Here is a 17,216-nt window from a genome sequence, read left to right on the forward strand (position 1 = left end):
AAAGGGGATGCCCTTGGCCAAGGTATTGCAAAATTGGGAGAAGATTTATGGTACAGCTCAATTATCTAAAGAGCACACAGTGGCCTTGTGCCAGGAGGAATGGCCATATATTACTAGGACAGCTGGTGGGGGCCCCAGGAAATTTGGCCACTACATGGAACTTTCAATCAATTAAGACTCACTTATTTACGACTCCACTCAGAGGATAAAAGCCCTGGACAAATGCATGGCTGTTTTAGGAAAAGAAAATTGGATACACCAGTCTCATGTCAAACAAGAGGTGAGTAACCAGCCAGCTAATGAATGATGGCACTATGAAGAACTGATACTCTGAAGAGATGAAGTGGGACAGCTCACTCACCACTCTGGGTGCTGTTAACCCAGATGAGCACAGCTGCATGGCTAAATACACAATCAATGCACAATTCACTGTGGTATAAAGTTAACAAGACTGAAGAGGAGCTAATTCACATAGATTGTTAGGGGCTGGGTGCCCAAAGCTCTGTAAAACCCAAAGAAGCAGCTCTCATTTTTTGTTGTTTTGCTTTATGCCCACTAGAGCTGAGTATGGGACCCACAAAACAGTATCAAATGGCAGAGTGTCAATGTTGATGTGCATATTGTTGAAGAAAAACAGGGATTTATTTGTGAAATAAAACCATTAAAGCTCAAGAGATTTGTTTTGACACTGAACAAAATGTCTGTCACTTGAAATACATTCCAAAGAAACCCCTGAAACTGTACTTGCCTATGTTGAAAAAGGATGTATTTGTGTAAGAACTCTTTGTAATCTTATGTTTGTAAATAAACTCACTGTAGGGACAAGTAATCACTCAATTACTTCTAACTGTAGAAACACTGGTGGATGCAATTTTAATTATTCTGCTCCTATTATGTCCAATCAATGGTTACAGTCCAATTATACTTAAGCTAAAATTTACTACTTATACCCATCAGAATGAATCCTGCACTGCTGAGGAAGCCACTAAAACCTGATGACCTGTATCAACTACTGGAATGTGTCCAAAACAGTGGACAAAAAATTCCAGTCACCATTCAGTGCAGAAAAGATGCATCACGACATGGAAAGAATGAAGAAGGAGGCACAATACTGATGGTGGAAAATTCTCTTTGATTTTGTGAACAAAATCTTGTGATCACAAGAGTGATCTTGTTCACTCTGCTTATCTTGTGCCTGTTGCTTGTATGGGAAACTAAGAGTCATATTTAAAGACTTCATGAGTTCCTTCCTTCTTATTGCAAGACTTCATTAGTTCCTTCTGACATCTTAGCAGGAATGCTTAGTAATAAAGCAAGATTGTTGTAAATCAAGTTTAGTTAGCTGCATTCTTTTAAGTGTATTCTTTTGTCTGAGTGGCTTTGCTTAGCAAAAGTAACTAAAGCTCCAGGAGAGTTTTAGTTTTAAGCTCCAAACTCTCCCCAGCTCCAAGCTCCCACCTAGAAAAGTCAAATTTATCTTGAACTTCTGCTCAGTTACATGAAGGGAGGCCCTGAGACCAGTGTGAGCTAGAAGATAAGAAGGCTACAACTACAACTCAGCAGAAGCTGCAACCCAGACAGATAAAAGCAGCCAACACCCACCTGGAGACAGAGAAATAATCCAACAGGGAACAAGGAGATCCCCAGGGGATCTTGTAGCCCAACAGGGGACAAGAAGACCAAAACCCACCACTGGACCAAGGAGTGTGTGCCAAGCACATGAAGAGTGGATGCAGGATGGCTGCACTGACTGCAAGGGTACAAAGGCCCAGGGATTTGTGTGCTCTGGGTCCTTGGCTGAAAGCACCCAGCTCAAGCTGTTCCTATTTCTGTGCCACTCACTTATTAAACTAATTTTCCTGAAACTGGAGACTGCTGCAGGAAATCTAAGGCAAAGAGATTTCATTAAATTGGATTTTGGGTTTTTAAAGCTGACTTCTCTTTTTTCCATAAACAGATGGTATGTTATTTCCACCCAAATTGCCAGGTTAGCATGCTACATACAAATGTAGCATCTTCTGGGATGCTCCAAGTACTCACAATTATTATCTAAACCATCTTTACACATTAAGGTAATTCTCAGTTCAGCAGGCAAGGAAACAAAACAATAAAAAAATTAAGTGGCTTGTCAAGGTCACATAAAACTGGAAGCCTGAAGTCAGAGCTTAACTATAAAATTCAGATGATCTTATTCCCAGACTTGCAGATGAAGTGCAAGCTATTTCTGGGGTGGAAAAAAAGCACTGAAAGCTGAAGTCTTTCAACAGCTCAGAATTTCCAGGACACTGCAGAGTCACAAGTGCCAGATGATTCTGGTCTTGTTCTATAATTTGCACTAACCAAACTGGCCTCAATGTAAGAACTCTTCATCAGTCTTAAATAGCATCCCAACTGGTACTGCATGCAAGCAAGTCCCTGGAAGTTTTCAGCTCTGAGCAGAATTACTAACAAAAAACACTGAAAACCAGTTTGCCCATGTGACTACTGTATGTCTTGTTATGATCAGGCTGCTAAATAGAAACACAAGTTGGAACTGGATAGCTCTGGCAATGAGAGGAATGGCTCTGCCAACAGATATGTCTGCCACATATTACTATTTTCAATATGAAAACTAATAGGATTCAAAAATTCTTTTGTAAGGCTAATTCAAGTGTCACTCCCCACATATGATTCCCTGATTGTACAAAGGCTTCAGCTGAGAGCACCTTGCACTGTGCCTCCCTCCAAACCAAACAAGCCTCATGCCTAGGGAATGGGTAAGCTCACTCAGAAGTGTCAGCAGCTACATTTGCCTTGCAAAACACCTGGGGAATATTGCTGGACTATTTGAATCCATTACATCTTTTAATTAAATATATTTTTTGTGCTACTTGATGCAAGATTTAATTAAAGTCTTTATTAACTCACTCCAGAAGCACCAAATAGAGAAAACCTAGTAGGAACACAGGGAACAGTACAAGCAATAGTTACTACACATTATACAATAAAGTCCATAAAGTCTCAAACTTCACAAAGCAGCAGAAGTCAGGAATTCCTATTACACAGAAATACAAACAAGGTATTAAAAGCAAACACACTACTATCCCTTAATGTATTGACCAAATACATAACATCTCCTTTTCCTCCAAAAAATTTAAAGATCTGGAGTGGCATAAACACTTCCAACTGTAAATGTTCTGGACCAAAGCCCTGTGTCTGATGGGTATTTGTTACTAGACTTATTATTTCAACACTTAAATAATGTTTAGCTTGCTTTTTGTAATAAATAAGCTTTTAATCCCATAAGAAACACCCACAAACTCCATCTGTAACAACTCAGGACTCCCCTGAGGATGACAAATAAAACCTTTTTTCCTTCCTACCAAGGCAATAAGAGGCTGTAACTCCTCTCTTGTACACTCATCCTTTTCAGGAAATCACTAACTGCAACTCTGACAGCCACAACAGTGACATGTCAAATCATCACAAAACCTTCATTAACACTCCTCTGAACTGCAACATATCAAGAAAAACATTCCAGCAAATGCTCTGGAACAACAATTTTGATGCAGAAATAACAAAACTATCACTTCCATTCAATCAACTGAAAGCACATTTTTAAATGTTTCCCATCAGCAGGCACCAAAATAAGTCAGGCTCAAATCCATATTTCTAAAGCTTCCCATGCAAACCCTTTAATGTGATGGCAATGTCTTTGGCTCCAATTAAACATCATTCAGTATGAAAGTTTACACTGGCTTTCAACAGGTTTAGCTGGGGCCAAAGATGGTTGATTTTGTCTAGTTTGACTCAGAGCTCTCCAGCCTCCTGCTCTGCCTTTTAGATCCAAAACACTTGCTCCCATTGTCAATTCAAATTTGTGTAATACATTTTAAGAGTAAATTCCACTACTACTTTGCTTTTACTGGATTCCAGATCTTTATTTGCTCTCTCTCCCAAGCTGCCAGGAAACTAAAAGTAACATCCTGTCTGCTGTGTAAAACACCCCAGTGCTGAAAGCATTTTAGCTGAGCCACTGAGTAACTTATATTACTGCATCAGAGGCCACATTTAGTCTTGTGCTAAGTGATTTCTCTCCTTGGATTGGTGGGCATTACACTCCCCACACAAGCAGCTCAGAATTCCTACTGTATTTGCAGTGACTTCAAAGAACACTTGACTGCATATTTAATTCTGTAAACTTTTCCAAAGACAAAGAAAAGCAAGATATACTTAGGTGTCTGGCATAAACAAAAAAAAAAAAAAAAAAAAAAAAAAGGCCTCCACAAAACTATTTCTAGAAAATATTAACAAAATAACTTATTTTTCTAATTCTCTAACCAAGGTAACAAAATTAACCCATTTATTCTTACCTGGAAATTTGGTGCCCAGCATAAAGCAGAAGTGCAGTCAAAAAATACAGGTAAAGCTGAACCAGGTGTTGCCTTGGTAAAGTCAGGAGCACAACACTTAAGATGTAACCTGTAACAAAAAGCAGTTGATATTTAAAAAAATATTAATTCCAAATTAAAGTAACACTTAGTATGTCCACAATTTAAGATGGGGACACACAGGCTTTATTTCCTATTAGTCATATTAAAGCCCACTCCAGCCATCAGGGATGCATAAATCAAGGACAAGACCTGCCAGAGCCCAGGATTTGCAGCTTTTTATCCCAGCAGTTCCTGCACTTCTCATTAGCATTTAGTGAGGCTGTTGAAAATGACCCAATGCAGATCCAGCTTTACTCTCTAAGACCACAGCCTGGCTGCTCAGCAGCCTCTCCAGCAAGCACAACCCTGATCCTTATTTTCACAAGGATCTCACTCAGACCCAAATAAAGCAGTACTTTGAAGTCCATTCCATAAGTGGGTGGTGCATGTTCATACTCCTCCTTTCCAGAAAGGCTGTGGGTCAAAAAACCCAGCCCATGGTGCCCTTACCAATATTTATCTCCAAGCTCTCTCTCCATCACTGCAGTGCACTTGGGCTCTTTCTGAAGGTCAGCTCAAGTGCCTGGCACTGAAATCCATTTAGGAAAACAACCCAGCAACAGCCAACAACTTCCCTGAAGCTAAGAACAAAATGCTAGAGAAGAACATATCCTCACAGCCACATCAGTCATGTCACATTTAAACTTTCATACATTTATTCAGCAACATCAGGCACAGTCTTTTTAGCTGAGTTAATTTATATTTTCAGCTTTTAAAATATATTTAATAACATGACTCTAGATTAAGCAGTGGCACAACCAGGTATTATAAAACAGCTGGGGAACACAGCATGTTCCAATATTTGAAAAAGATACTATTTCAGAGTCAGTATTTATGAAGAATTATTTCAAGGCTGCTTAGTATCTGCCATGTTCAATAAGCCATCTCTGCAAAATTCTACCAACAGTTTGGTCTTCAAAAAGGTATCTTGGCAAGATGCTCCTAGAAAAGGCAACAGACCCACAGGATGCCAAGCAGAGGGAGATCAGTTCAGGTAAGATAGATGACAGGAACAATGATAGACAGACAAAGCCTGCTTATTTACCTTTCCAGAATACCAATAAATCATTTGCATACTTAACATTAAAGATAATTTTTCAATCATCTTCATGAAGTGGATGTGACAAGTGGCACATTTGTCTCAGGATGTGCTTTTTAAAAAGCTGAAATAATTGATAGTTTCTTTTACTAAAATCAAGTGTCATACAAGTCACTAATTCTGTACAGTAATATCACTTTGACTAGAGGGTTGGAACACCTCTCCTGTGAGGACAGGCTGGGGGAGCTGGGGCTGTTCAACCTGGAGAACAGAATAATTTTTCTTTTGAGCTTTTTTAAAGGGGCCTGAAACACAGCACTCCATCAGCTTCCTTCTAGCAACTGTTTTATACAGAATGACTTGCTTCTACTTACAACACATCAGATGTTCTACACCATCAGTTTTCTTCACAAACACCTGCATTTTCTGGAATTCCTGTTCTCTGTTCACCACCCTATTTCTACCAAACACACAGACAACAAGAGCAGGAACTCCTCAGCATGGAGACATTTAACCACCCTGCACCACACCACAGCTTCATGAGCCAGTTCCAGAGCTCTCAAACCATCTGTAGACATTCCTACATCTCTGTTGCATTCACCCCTTTCTCCAGATTCCTTTGTGAGAGACAATTCCCCCTGAGGAACAACCCACAACCATTTATCATTCCAGCACGTGAGTAAAATCTCTGTAAAACTTTCCTTCTCACTGTAGCCTGTGACTCACCTTCAGGTGGAGAACTAAATAGAGTTTATTATGCAGTCTTTTATTCCTGTATTACTCTATAAATAGTTTTAGAATACCTGCTTACTGTATTTAAGCTCTGTCATTTTTACCTTACTCTATCACAAGGAAGTCTGCTCCTCGGCCATGTGATGATGTACCTGAGCAGTGGCAGGATCATTTCTGTAGAAGTAACACATTTTAGAGGAGAGTAACAAAGTAATAAGTGAAAGGATTTTAGATATCACTGTATCTTCTCTATATGAACACATCTTTAATCAAAATACTTAGGCTCTTCCAGGATACAATGAAGGAATGCAAAAAAAAAAAGGCAAAATTAAAAGATGAAGGAAGTACTGTCAGAGTGCCTTCTAACCAGCAGGTCTCCACACTGCACAGATGCTCAGATCTGTGCAGGGAAGCAGCAGGAGACAGCCAAGGTTACTGCAGAAGCTTCAGCAATGAACTCCACTGCTCAGGAGTTTGGGCTGGAATGTAAATGTTCACTTTGAAGCAGCCATTTGGTTTAATTGTTAGACTTTGAAAAGGGGGAGAGCAACAGACATTTAAAGTTGTTCCCATTCAATCTTATTTACAATTTCCTCTTGTGACTTGGTAAGAGGGAGATTTCAGCACACTTCATACTGCAATATTTGCATTTTTGCTGCAGAGGCCCTATTCCCAAAGTGGTACCAACCTCATTTTTTCCAACAAAGCTTCTGCCAAAAAAATAAAAAAGGCAAATAATTCTTTACAATTCCATCTGATTGCACAAGAAAAGGAAGACAAGCTCAAATTCAGACATACTTGCAATAATATTCCGTTTCATTTGTTCTCATGCAGACAAATAAATTAGTGTATGGTGTAAATAAGATTCCACTTAAAAAAGAAAAAAAGAGACCAGGAAATGAAATTTCTCACAGTAGCTTTCTCATCTAAATCATTACATTCTGTTTTCATTTGCACCTCCTCTGCCAGAAGAAAATATGATGCTGAGAACATATATCCCTTTGGAGAGAGCCCCCACACACAAAGACTTAGAGTTTGAGAGTCATCTTACTGGGTTAACCTCTGAGCAGGGGTTAACAATAACTAACTTTCACTTCCATCCAAAAGGAGTTTTTGAGCTCTGTGTCAGCAGTGAGCTCTCCCCTCCCTTGATTCAGGCTGTGCTATTTTTGCTCTTGGGACTTGGTGCATTGTCCCTTTTGACTCGCCACGTACATTTCTGAATAAAGCAAGCAGCAGGCTCAGGGAAGCCAAATTCCTGCCCCAGTAAAGGAATGGTTCTAAAACATGTTAAAAACAATAAACAAACAAAAAATATAAAGAAAGCAGAGAATAATCTTCCCTGAATACAGTCTGAGTGCCCTAGAGCCACAACACCAAGAAAGAGACTTGCACCTTTATGCTTCTAGCTGTAAGGAGCATTACAGAAGACAACCCCAAAAATACACAAATCCCCCACTCAGCTCCTATTCAGGAGCACAAAGAAGCAGAGAACTTCTACTGCTCCTGTGCAAGATGGTTCAGATTTAGGCTCTACTGCAGAAGATAAACTGTGAGAATCATCCTAACCAGAAAAGCAAAGTTAAGCACTGCTAGACAAGAACACACATTATTAACCAGTTCATGACCTCATTTACAACCTGTTGATTCAGCTGGATGAAAACCTCTGGCTGTGCAATGCTCATTGTTCAGTGAGCAGCAGCTCCCAGACTGCCCTTCAGCAATCTCTCTCCATTTATGCACCACCAAGGTGCTCCCAGCTCTCTCACCAGAATTGCCTCTTTGCCGACTCAGGTGTCTGAGGTTTATTGACTGCACACAATGGAGGCTTCTGGAACATGATCAAAGTCACAACTCATCCTCTTTATGGAGCACTTTAGTGCTCATTTGCATGATTACAGATCCCTTGTGTCCATTTCATATTATCACTCACAGTTTCCTGCACTTTTAGTCTAAAAATGAGAACTTTGCACATCTAAGAGTTTGTAACTTTTCTTAATAAGGCCACACCAACTCCTGGAGTGCCAGGAAGAAGGAGCACAATTGCTTGGATTCTACCAGGAAATTAATTTAGGGGGCCCTACTTTTCCATTTTCCCATATCCTGTGAGGGTAAAGGGTCCATGATTGACAAAGCAACTTGCTGGCAAGCAGCAATTCATAAGCCACAAACTCCATCCCATCACCCAGCTCTCCTGCCTCAGAGGGATCAGTGCACTGAGTTAGTCACTGCACTTCAGCCAAATCCTTGACTGTCCTCATTTCAGTTTATTCAAATATCTGGCCACAATGTGCAAGTATCAATAGAACAGGACATACTTCTGAAGCCTGCATTTGAGATGGCAGAAGAACTGCAAAAACAACTGGCACCTTTATTTTCAGTGTATCTAATTCTTAGGATGACCAATCACCAGACTGATTACACTGCAATTTAAATAGAGATTTAATAAACTGTCTGTGTCTAAGTCATAAATCTCAAGAGTGGATGATTTTTAAAAGACATACTTTTCTATACCTGTCCTCCAGAAAATGCTGGAAAATTAGTTCAAAACTGAGAAAGCACATATCTAAACATAATTGCACACAAGGAAATTGGTATTTATTCAGTCATGGCTCAGAAAAACTGTAAACAGAGATCAGAAATCCTGTTATCAACATCTGCATATCTCAGTGAAAATAATGCCTACAAAACAATTTATTTATTACTGGGGTACTGCCATCAACAGCTGTTTCTTCAATTTTTAAATGCATAACAGATTGAGTACTCTAAGTATAAATAATCCAAGAAACTTTACAGTACTTTACAGAGATTTGCAGTATTGTCTGAACAAATAAAATACTTTTGATTCTAGTTCTGCCATATGATTCAGAGGCTCTTTATAAATCACTGAGACAAGCTGCAATGCTGTCATGAGACTGGTACTCAGAATCAAAAAATTTTAAGCACCTCTTTCAAAAAGGCTGCTAGTGGCTCCTTTTTTAAAAAAAGAACATAGTGATGTGGGTTGCCAAAAAGAGACACAGCTTTATACAGAAAAGTTACCTGAAAGTATCCATATGCTGAGAAAGCTGCTTAGGAAAAGCCTACAACACTTAGGGAGCAGTAGAGTAATCTTCAGTCTTGAGTCAGAAAATAAAAAAAGGGTGTGCTGGATTTTGAGCACGGCAAACTCTCTACCTCCTCCTGTGTCCTACCAACTGCAGCATACACTGCATTTTATCCAAAAACAGAATGAGAAGACGTAACAAGGAATTATTTTAAGAAATGACGACCAAGTCCATGTCATCAAATTGCACTTGATTAAATATAGCTACAGTTTAAAATTAAATAGTAACACTCAGAAAATAGTTCTACTACCCATTTATCTAAATGCTGCTGGCAGGAGAGAGAGAGAAGACATGGGGCAGCAGGACCTCATCTTTGTGTGCATTAACTGCATTTATACATCTAAGTCATGCATCCTCTTCTTGCAATTTTAGGAAATTTGTTTCTGTAATGAACCAACTCATTTCTTCTCACACTGAAGCTTCAATTGGCACTTCTTACCAGAGTGTCTGTACCAGAGTAGAGTATCTTTCCCCTTAAAAGGCAACAGAAAGAAAAAGAAAAGAAAAAAACTAAATGAAAGATCTAGGTAAAGCACAAGAGCTTAAAGAAAAGTGGGCAGACCAGAGAGTGCAATCAGCACACAAGGGCAGGAAGTCCAGCAGGTTTCTCCTCCCTCAAGCCCCCCTCATAAAAGCAGAATTCATAACAAGCAGATCACACCTACCATTGATGTGACCAAAGATTAAGGAATTAACCACACAGTTCAAGAAACTGTCATTACAAGGGTTGTGAAAGATGACACACCTTCCAGATATTCAAAATATTTAAACACTTTTTTTTTTCTCTGAGAATTTATTTTTCTTTTTTGTTATGACAAAGAACACAGTTTAAGTTAGAGAACTACTCTATTTTTTACTCCTGAGTAAGAAACCCTGTATTTAGTGCAATTCTGTGCCTCACTTGTGACAGTGACTTAAATTCCAAGCCTGACTCTGATTATAGGTTAAGCTCAAGAGTCCTCTTTTTCCATCTAGCTCAGAGTATTTACCAGTTGGCACAAAGAGAATTGCTTTGCCCTTTTCCACAGGAGGAAATTAAGTGGTTTCAACTGTTTCTCCACCAAAAGAGCACAGAAAGAAGTGTCTGTTTTCTCACAGCTACTCTACAGTGCAGAAGAAAATGGAGAAGTCTGGCAATAAGTGCTAATCTACCCTACACAGAGGTTTCACCAATTCTAACCAGAAATTTATCTCTGCTGTTTGCACTGCTCTGTGCATATGTAGTTAAATTTCATACAGGTGAACTTGTGGTTGAGTGGTTATCAGGACTGAGTGTTTTCCTTTGCTTGAGCAGATAAGGGCTATTTCATGGAAAGATATGAAAAGGAAAAGTTGTTTCAAAGAACAAAGTGCATTTCAGAAGCTTTTATTATACTCCCAGTACTGCTGCTAACTGGAATGAGAATCACACTGGAACACACATCATTTCCCTTGCTACATCTAAACAGAAAAGACACTCCTGGTAACCCCCAGTTCTGAGCAAATTTCCAATTCTGTCTCCTGAGCTCCAGGAAAAGGTTCACTATATAAAGATTGGTAGAGTTTATTAATTTTTAGGGCTCTCTAATCAAATGGTTCCTTGAGCATCTGCCTGAGATAGATGCACCCAATTTCCTCAGCTGCTGGAAGCACTTATGTAGCACTATATATAGAACTACAAGATACTGCCTTGTAGAAGAAATTCAGTGATATTGCAGAGTTGCCACTGCATTTGCTGATAGTGTTTCCTAACTGGAAATATGAACAGAGGATTTTTTTTTCCCTAAATAAAGCAGATTAGCATGTTGAAACACATCCATGGTGAACTGTTGTTTAAATTATATGCTGGCAATTAATTTCCCCCAATGTATCTTCAAAGAAGCTTAATTCTCCAAACTGCTGGAAAAGTACTTTGTTTTCCCTACAAATCCAATTTATATGTTTTGATACATCATCTTAATTAATGTTATACTCTTTATATAGATTTAGCTGTATCACTTTAATGTCATGAAGGCATGTAAATTGATTTAGCCCAGCTTCACCCTGACACAACTTAAAAAACCCCCAGCAACTAAGGAAATTAAACACAACTTTATTTGAAAAGTACTAGCAAAGTTTTGTCACTAAAAATTGTCAGGAAATCTTTTGAAACAAGCACCTTGTTTGACAATTTAGAAGCTCTTTTTGCTCAGCAACCACCAGTTGGAGAAATAAAAGGGCACACATTCAATGTCATAAAAGCAAGAAGTAAAAGAACTGCTGAGTGATTGTGCACCAGCACAAAAGCACCCCTTGTACAAGGAGCACAAAGTCAGATTCCACTGGTTTAGTACCAAAATAGCAACCAGGTGGGAAATTCTTTGGTAACAATACCCAATCCCTCTGTACTGTGTTTTATTGGTGTATCTCAACACACATTTAACAAGGACAAGATTATCAAATGCCTATTTAGAGGGGCTTTGTCATAGCTGAAAATTACCCACTGCCATCTTGAAAACCTACTGCACAACTGTTAGTTCTACATTAGAACCTGATCTGATAAACTAATTCCTAAAAGCTTAGTGAGTGCACAGAAATGCAGGAGAAAGCAAGCTGTAGGTACAGTCCACCACGTTCACCAGCTCCCACAAAAGGAACTGTGACACCAATGTTCTGTACTGGAAGCACATTGTCATCCCAGCATGAGTATAGTGGAGCCATAACAAAAAAAGCTGCACACATTTCTAGTGCACTAAATGAGTTCCAGACAACAGAATTAAAAAAAAAAAAAAAAAAAAAAAAGAGAAGCCTCATGCCAACACTTTTGCAGACAGGATTAAAGTTAGGACATGCTCCTTCAAGAGACCACAGATTTCTAACTACTTAAGTAAGTATGTTTCCTTTAGCTGACTGCAGTGCATCTTTATCTTCCAAAACCATCTACAAGGAAGAGACACTCCAGAGTGGTTAAATTATATGCTGCCCCTTTCTCTCCAAGCCAGGCCCTGCTCAAGCAGATGCTTGCCAGAGATCAACCTCAACAGCCCAAATCCAATCCCTAATTTACCCCATGTGCAGATGAATCACATTCTCACCTGGAGAGCAGGTCCCAGAACACCAATCCTTTCATCTCCTAAAAAGACATCTGGCATTCCAGAGCTAGACTTGCAGGCCAAGGTTCACACCTCAGCTGCCTGAGCTGAGTTAGTAATTTTGTTCATTTATCTGCACCACAAGGACTGATTACCTGCTCAAATCCACTCACAGCACAGAGATGGTTCATAAGGGTGTAAACTGAAAAGCCAAATCTGTGTAACAGAGAGAAAACTAAACTTCTAGTGCTGTGGTTAGCCCAAACCAGGCCACCTTTTCCCTAGCTTCTTCTTTAATGTTAAGTTTCTACACTTCTTGTCTGTACAGCATTTCCTCCATCAGTCAGACACAGGCCAAAGTCACTGCTCCTCTTTCAGGACATCAACTTTTGTTTACAAACACCAGGTTTACTTCTAAAGGCTAAATAATAACCAGTAAAAACCCTGGGCAGGGGTTCTTTGCTGCTAACATAAACTGTCCCTTAGGCAGAACTGTAATGAATGGATTGTCGTGTTATTCTTTGTAATCAGTATATTAACATACCATTTCTAAATTCTTTAAATTCTTGTAGCAAGCCAAAAGGTATTTAGCAGAGTAGCATTTTCCCTTGAATACATCTATACTTACCCACATAATGCATATTAAGGGCCAAGTACTTGTACTGGAAGAGAGGGTTGTTGTGCAGGCTACTTCTTTGGATCTGCTGGAAGAATGAGCTGACATCCCATCTGTACAAGACATCCAACAGCATGATGCTGGGGACCCTCAGGGCCACGTTTAATACTGCCTCCAACTTCTCCTTTGCAGCCATTCTCTTCCCTTTCTGTGAATTGGCAGCAGACTGTAAATAGCACAAGAGAGAGAAGAGTAATCAGATCAATCCCACTGTACAAACAGCCATTAGGCTTTGTGATTGCATGAATGGGGCTTCCTGTGTGGCCACAAACGACTGAATGAATCAACTGAGTTAAACTCAAATCCAGACAGGACAGCTTCTATTTTGGCTATATAAAGGTCAATTTGCTAGCAGTTTTTTCCATGGTGACACTGTAAAATGGGGGGAGGGCAGGTTAATGACATGAAAATGGCCCAAGGATGTGCAGTGTTCTTATTTACACTCATTTAGCATCCTGAGATCTCAGCCAAAAGACCCCAGTGTAGTAGGCACTACATAAACATTTACATTATCAGCATTAGAATGCAATACTCTTTATGCTTTAGAAACCACACACCAACAAAATTCAGGCACTACATCCATCTAGCTTAGCACTATTTCTGTGTCTCTCAAACTAAATCATCTCCAATTAAGACAGTTCTTTAAATATTTTGGATTCACTTCCTCAATGCAAACTGCAATAATTTTCAAATACCTAAGCTTTAAAAAAGTCATTTACAGCCTTCATTAACTTCTACAAATTTATCTATTTATTGAATTTGAGGGCTGTGTGTTTTGAAGATTAAGACCAATAATGCAACTATTCTACTCATTTCTATGTAATTCACCACAAATAATCATACAAACAAAATATCACATCCTCACTCCTGAATACTAGAAGGTAATTTAAATTTAGAGTTTGCCATCAGGTAGGATGGATGGTACAAATAAAGTGTATTAAAAAAAAAGAAACAAAAAAGATGGTCCACAAGAGCATCTCAAAAGTCACCAACAAAATAAATTTAAACAGCAAAAGGATCAGTCTGACATCCTGTCAGCTAAGACTGACAGTTGTTCCTAAATGAAATGTGCTGGTTTTACCATTCACCACCTGCCCATCCCTTGAACACGATTCACTGCAGGCTGCATTAGAGAAGTGCAGCTGAAGATGAGGATGATCCAGCAAGATTTTATCCACAAGAAGTCACTCAAAGTAAAATCACCTGCAGCACAATCAGCTCCCTGATGAGGTCAGGCTTACAAAAAGGCTCCCAATCCCAATTATTAGGGGGACAATTGAAAACAACTGCAACCTGAGCAAAGAAATGGAAAAACCTGCACTTGAACTACACTTTTAAATAAAGTTTTACAGGACTTCGTTCATATTGTCCTTATGTAAGTTTAAAAAAAAAAAAAAGTTTTTGCAGCTGTGCAAGTTCTACACCTCAAGCCAGCACGGAAGTCCAGCATGAAGTGAAACCATGTGAATATACATTAAGGTAAAAAAACCCAACCCAAATAACCAAAAAAAACCCAAGACCTCAACACAATCCTCGTGTGAGGTTTTATTTGTGTTGCCATGGCCTAGATGACACTGCAAACTGCTCATGTCACCTTCAGCCACGATGACATACAATTAATTCAGCTCAGGAAGTCAGGACAGATCAAAACTGAGATGTGGCTCAATAAACCACAGGTTGCAAGGCTGTTGCATCCATTGTCTAGCCCACAGCCTGATTTTTCATATTATGTAAATGCAGGCACTTTTTCCAGAGCTCTTGCAGCAGCTCTGCAATCCCCAAGGGCAGCACATCCTTCCCCTTGCACAGGAAGAGTCCTCAAACCACACTGGGCACCCCACACAACAACCAGCATTTCACAGAGCTGCCCAACACAAATTCAAAGGTCAGCCAGAAGATTACAAATGTTTAGAACAAACAAGCAAAACTACCACCCAAGCAGCTACTACAGAATCCGAGCATTCAACGTTTTGTTTGGATAAAAGGCTGAGTTTAAAGAGGTGGTATTGTACAGAGACTGTATACAAAGTGTTACAAGCTTAAGTAATTCATATCAAAATATTTTAAATGTCTCAGATTTTTCAAAAATCTATGGGTTTGTCAAGTTCATAAATTTAATCAAAACTCTGAAATTAGGCTGCCTCCTGGTTTTTTTACTAGGTTTCTTTTCCAAGCAGATCAGGATGTAGGGATAGGGATGAGCAGGGACTGACAGGTTTTCATTCTGTCATAAAAATACCCATGTAAAGTGACAACAAGTGCCTGGTATCAAATTACATTCTCAAAACTGTCAAACCTTTTTCAGTCATCAACAACAACCAAATGTATGACAAGAAGGTAACTTTCACTTGAGCTTTCACTTTCCTTAATTATATCAAAAAGATAATTTACAATGACAACTTTTCTTAATACTGAAATTTAACTTGAGGGTCAGCACATCCAAATTAAGCAGAAAAATTCTGCCTCCCAAACTCATGCACACATACTTAAGATACAGCAAATAAAAAAGTGCAGCATGTAGATTACCTAAGAGAATAATTAAATTTCAAATGCTGCTAAAACAAAAGCAACACCAACTTTGAAAACCACATCATGTCACAACGGAAGTGCTGTGAGAAGCAGCCACTGGAACTGCAGAGCATCTTCTGTCCCTGACTGACAAAAACACCCAATCCTAATAAGAAACCCTTTAAAATTAACTCCACTAGAAATGCGGATGTGTTAAATAAAGCCTCAGTTGTAATGGCTGCCAAGTTCTAACAGAACGAAATAGAGGCAAGCAAAGTCCATTGCTCTAAGCTCATTATATTGTAAAGAGCTCTCACAATACATTATTTTGATTGGTGTAAAAACAAACAAAAAAACAACCACAACATTAAACCTCTAAAACCTTCAGATAAATGATGATGACAGGAGTTGCTGGATGTTCAGGCGTTAGAAAAAAAAAATAGGTCACTTGTCATACAAAGCCAAAAGATGGACTGGGGAGCCATTTATTTGTGTTTCAAAATTTTTTTCCCATGATTTCAAACATCTTCCTGCTCCAAATTAGAGTAAGAAAAGGAACAGTCTCAGGATGACTGTCACAGTTTAACCCCTTCTGGGAGTTAATATCACACAGCCACTTGCTCACCACCTCCCCCTCTCAGTAGGATGGAGAGGAGAACTGCAAAAAAACAAGGTAAAAACCTTGGGTTGAGATAAGAACAGTTTAATAAATAAAATAAAATACTGATGATGATAACTGTGGTGAAAGGCAGATAACAACAAAAATAACAAAAAACAGAAAAAGAGAGGACTAAAACCAGTGCCACAATCCAGTTGCTCAGCACCCACTGACTGATGCCCATCCAGTCCCTGAGCACAGTCAGTGTCTCCCAGCCAATTCCCCCTGTTCATACCCTGGCCATGAGGTTCTGTGCTGTGGAATATCCCTTTGCCCAGCTCCCCCAGCTCCTTGTGCACCTGCTCACTGTCAGAGCACAGGAAACTGGAAAGGTCTTGATTTAGAGTAAGCACTGCTTGGCACCAACTAAACCACTGGTGTGCCATCAACATTATTCTTGTGCAAAATCCAAAACACAGCACTGCACCAGCTACTAAAATTAACTCAATTCCAGCAAAAGCCAAGACCAAGAACTCCAGATTTCACATGTGCTATTTGGCAAAAACAGTATTGCAGAAAATTCCCATTATAACTGATTGTTCATGGAACATGGATTGCTCATTTTTGTTTTATAACAATTATGTTTCGAAAATCCCTCCCTCCCCTGGCACACCCATTTTGTCAAAAGCATATTCCTGGTTAGCTTAAAGAAAACTGTAGAGTTGGCAAGAATCAAATTTAAAAAAAAATAAATCTCCTTTAAGTTTGTCCCAGCTCACTCCATCAGCAGTACAGACCATCTTGAGTGTGATCACACAGCACGTACCCTCTCAAAGATAACACACATTTTCCTTTTCACAGAATTTTTTTCTGAAGTTTTGTCACAACATAAAATTTTGCCATATCAGCTGAAGCTGTGAATTCTGCCACTTAAACCAGTGTAACTGTTGCTTCTGCACCAACATAAATATAAATCCATGATATCACAGGCAGAAAATATCCTGATAAAGCAGCACAAGGGGCAGCAAAAACCT

The 17,216-nt window shown here is 39.2% G+C and overlaps 1 protein-coding gene across 4 annotated transcripts in view; it reads right to left on the reverse strand.

Moving 5' to 3' along the window:
* Nucleotides 1-17,216, reverse strand: part of RNF145 (ring finger protein 145) — a 45,106-nt gene that overhangs the window by 22,702 nt on the left and 5,188 nt on the right. For 3 of the 4 annotated variants that reach the window (XM_079319443.1, XM_079319444.1, XM_079319445.1), the window contains exons 2-3: nucleotides 13,029-13,242; nucleotides 4,353-4,461 (exon numbers count right to left, since the gene is read on the reverse strand). In XM_079319443.1, the coding sequence (XP_079175569.1) occupies nucleotides 4,353-4,461; nucleotides 13,029-13,212 (293 nt within the window). In that variant the 5' untranslated portion in view covers nucleotides 13,213-13,242. Of the gene's footprint in view, nucleotides 1-4,352; nucleotides 4,462-4,622; nucleotides 4,753-13,028; nucleotides 13,243-17,216 lie in introns of those variants that run through there. The other variant, XM_079319446.1, reaches the window with a different exon arrangement.

Source organism: Erithacus rubecula (assembly GCF_903797595.1).
Source record: "Erithacus rubecula genome assembly, chromosome: 16".
NCBI lineage: Eukaryota > Metazoa > Chordata > Aves > Passeriformes > Muscicapidae > Erithacus > Erithacus rubecula.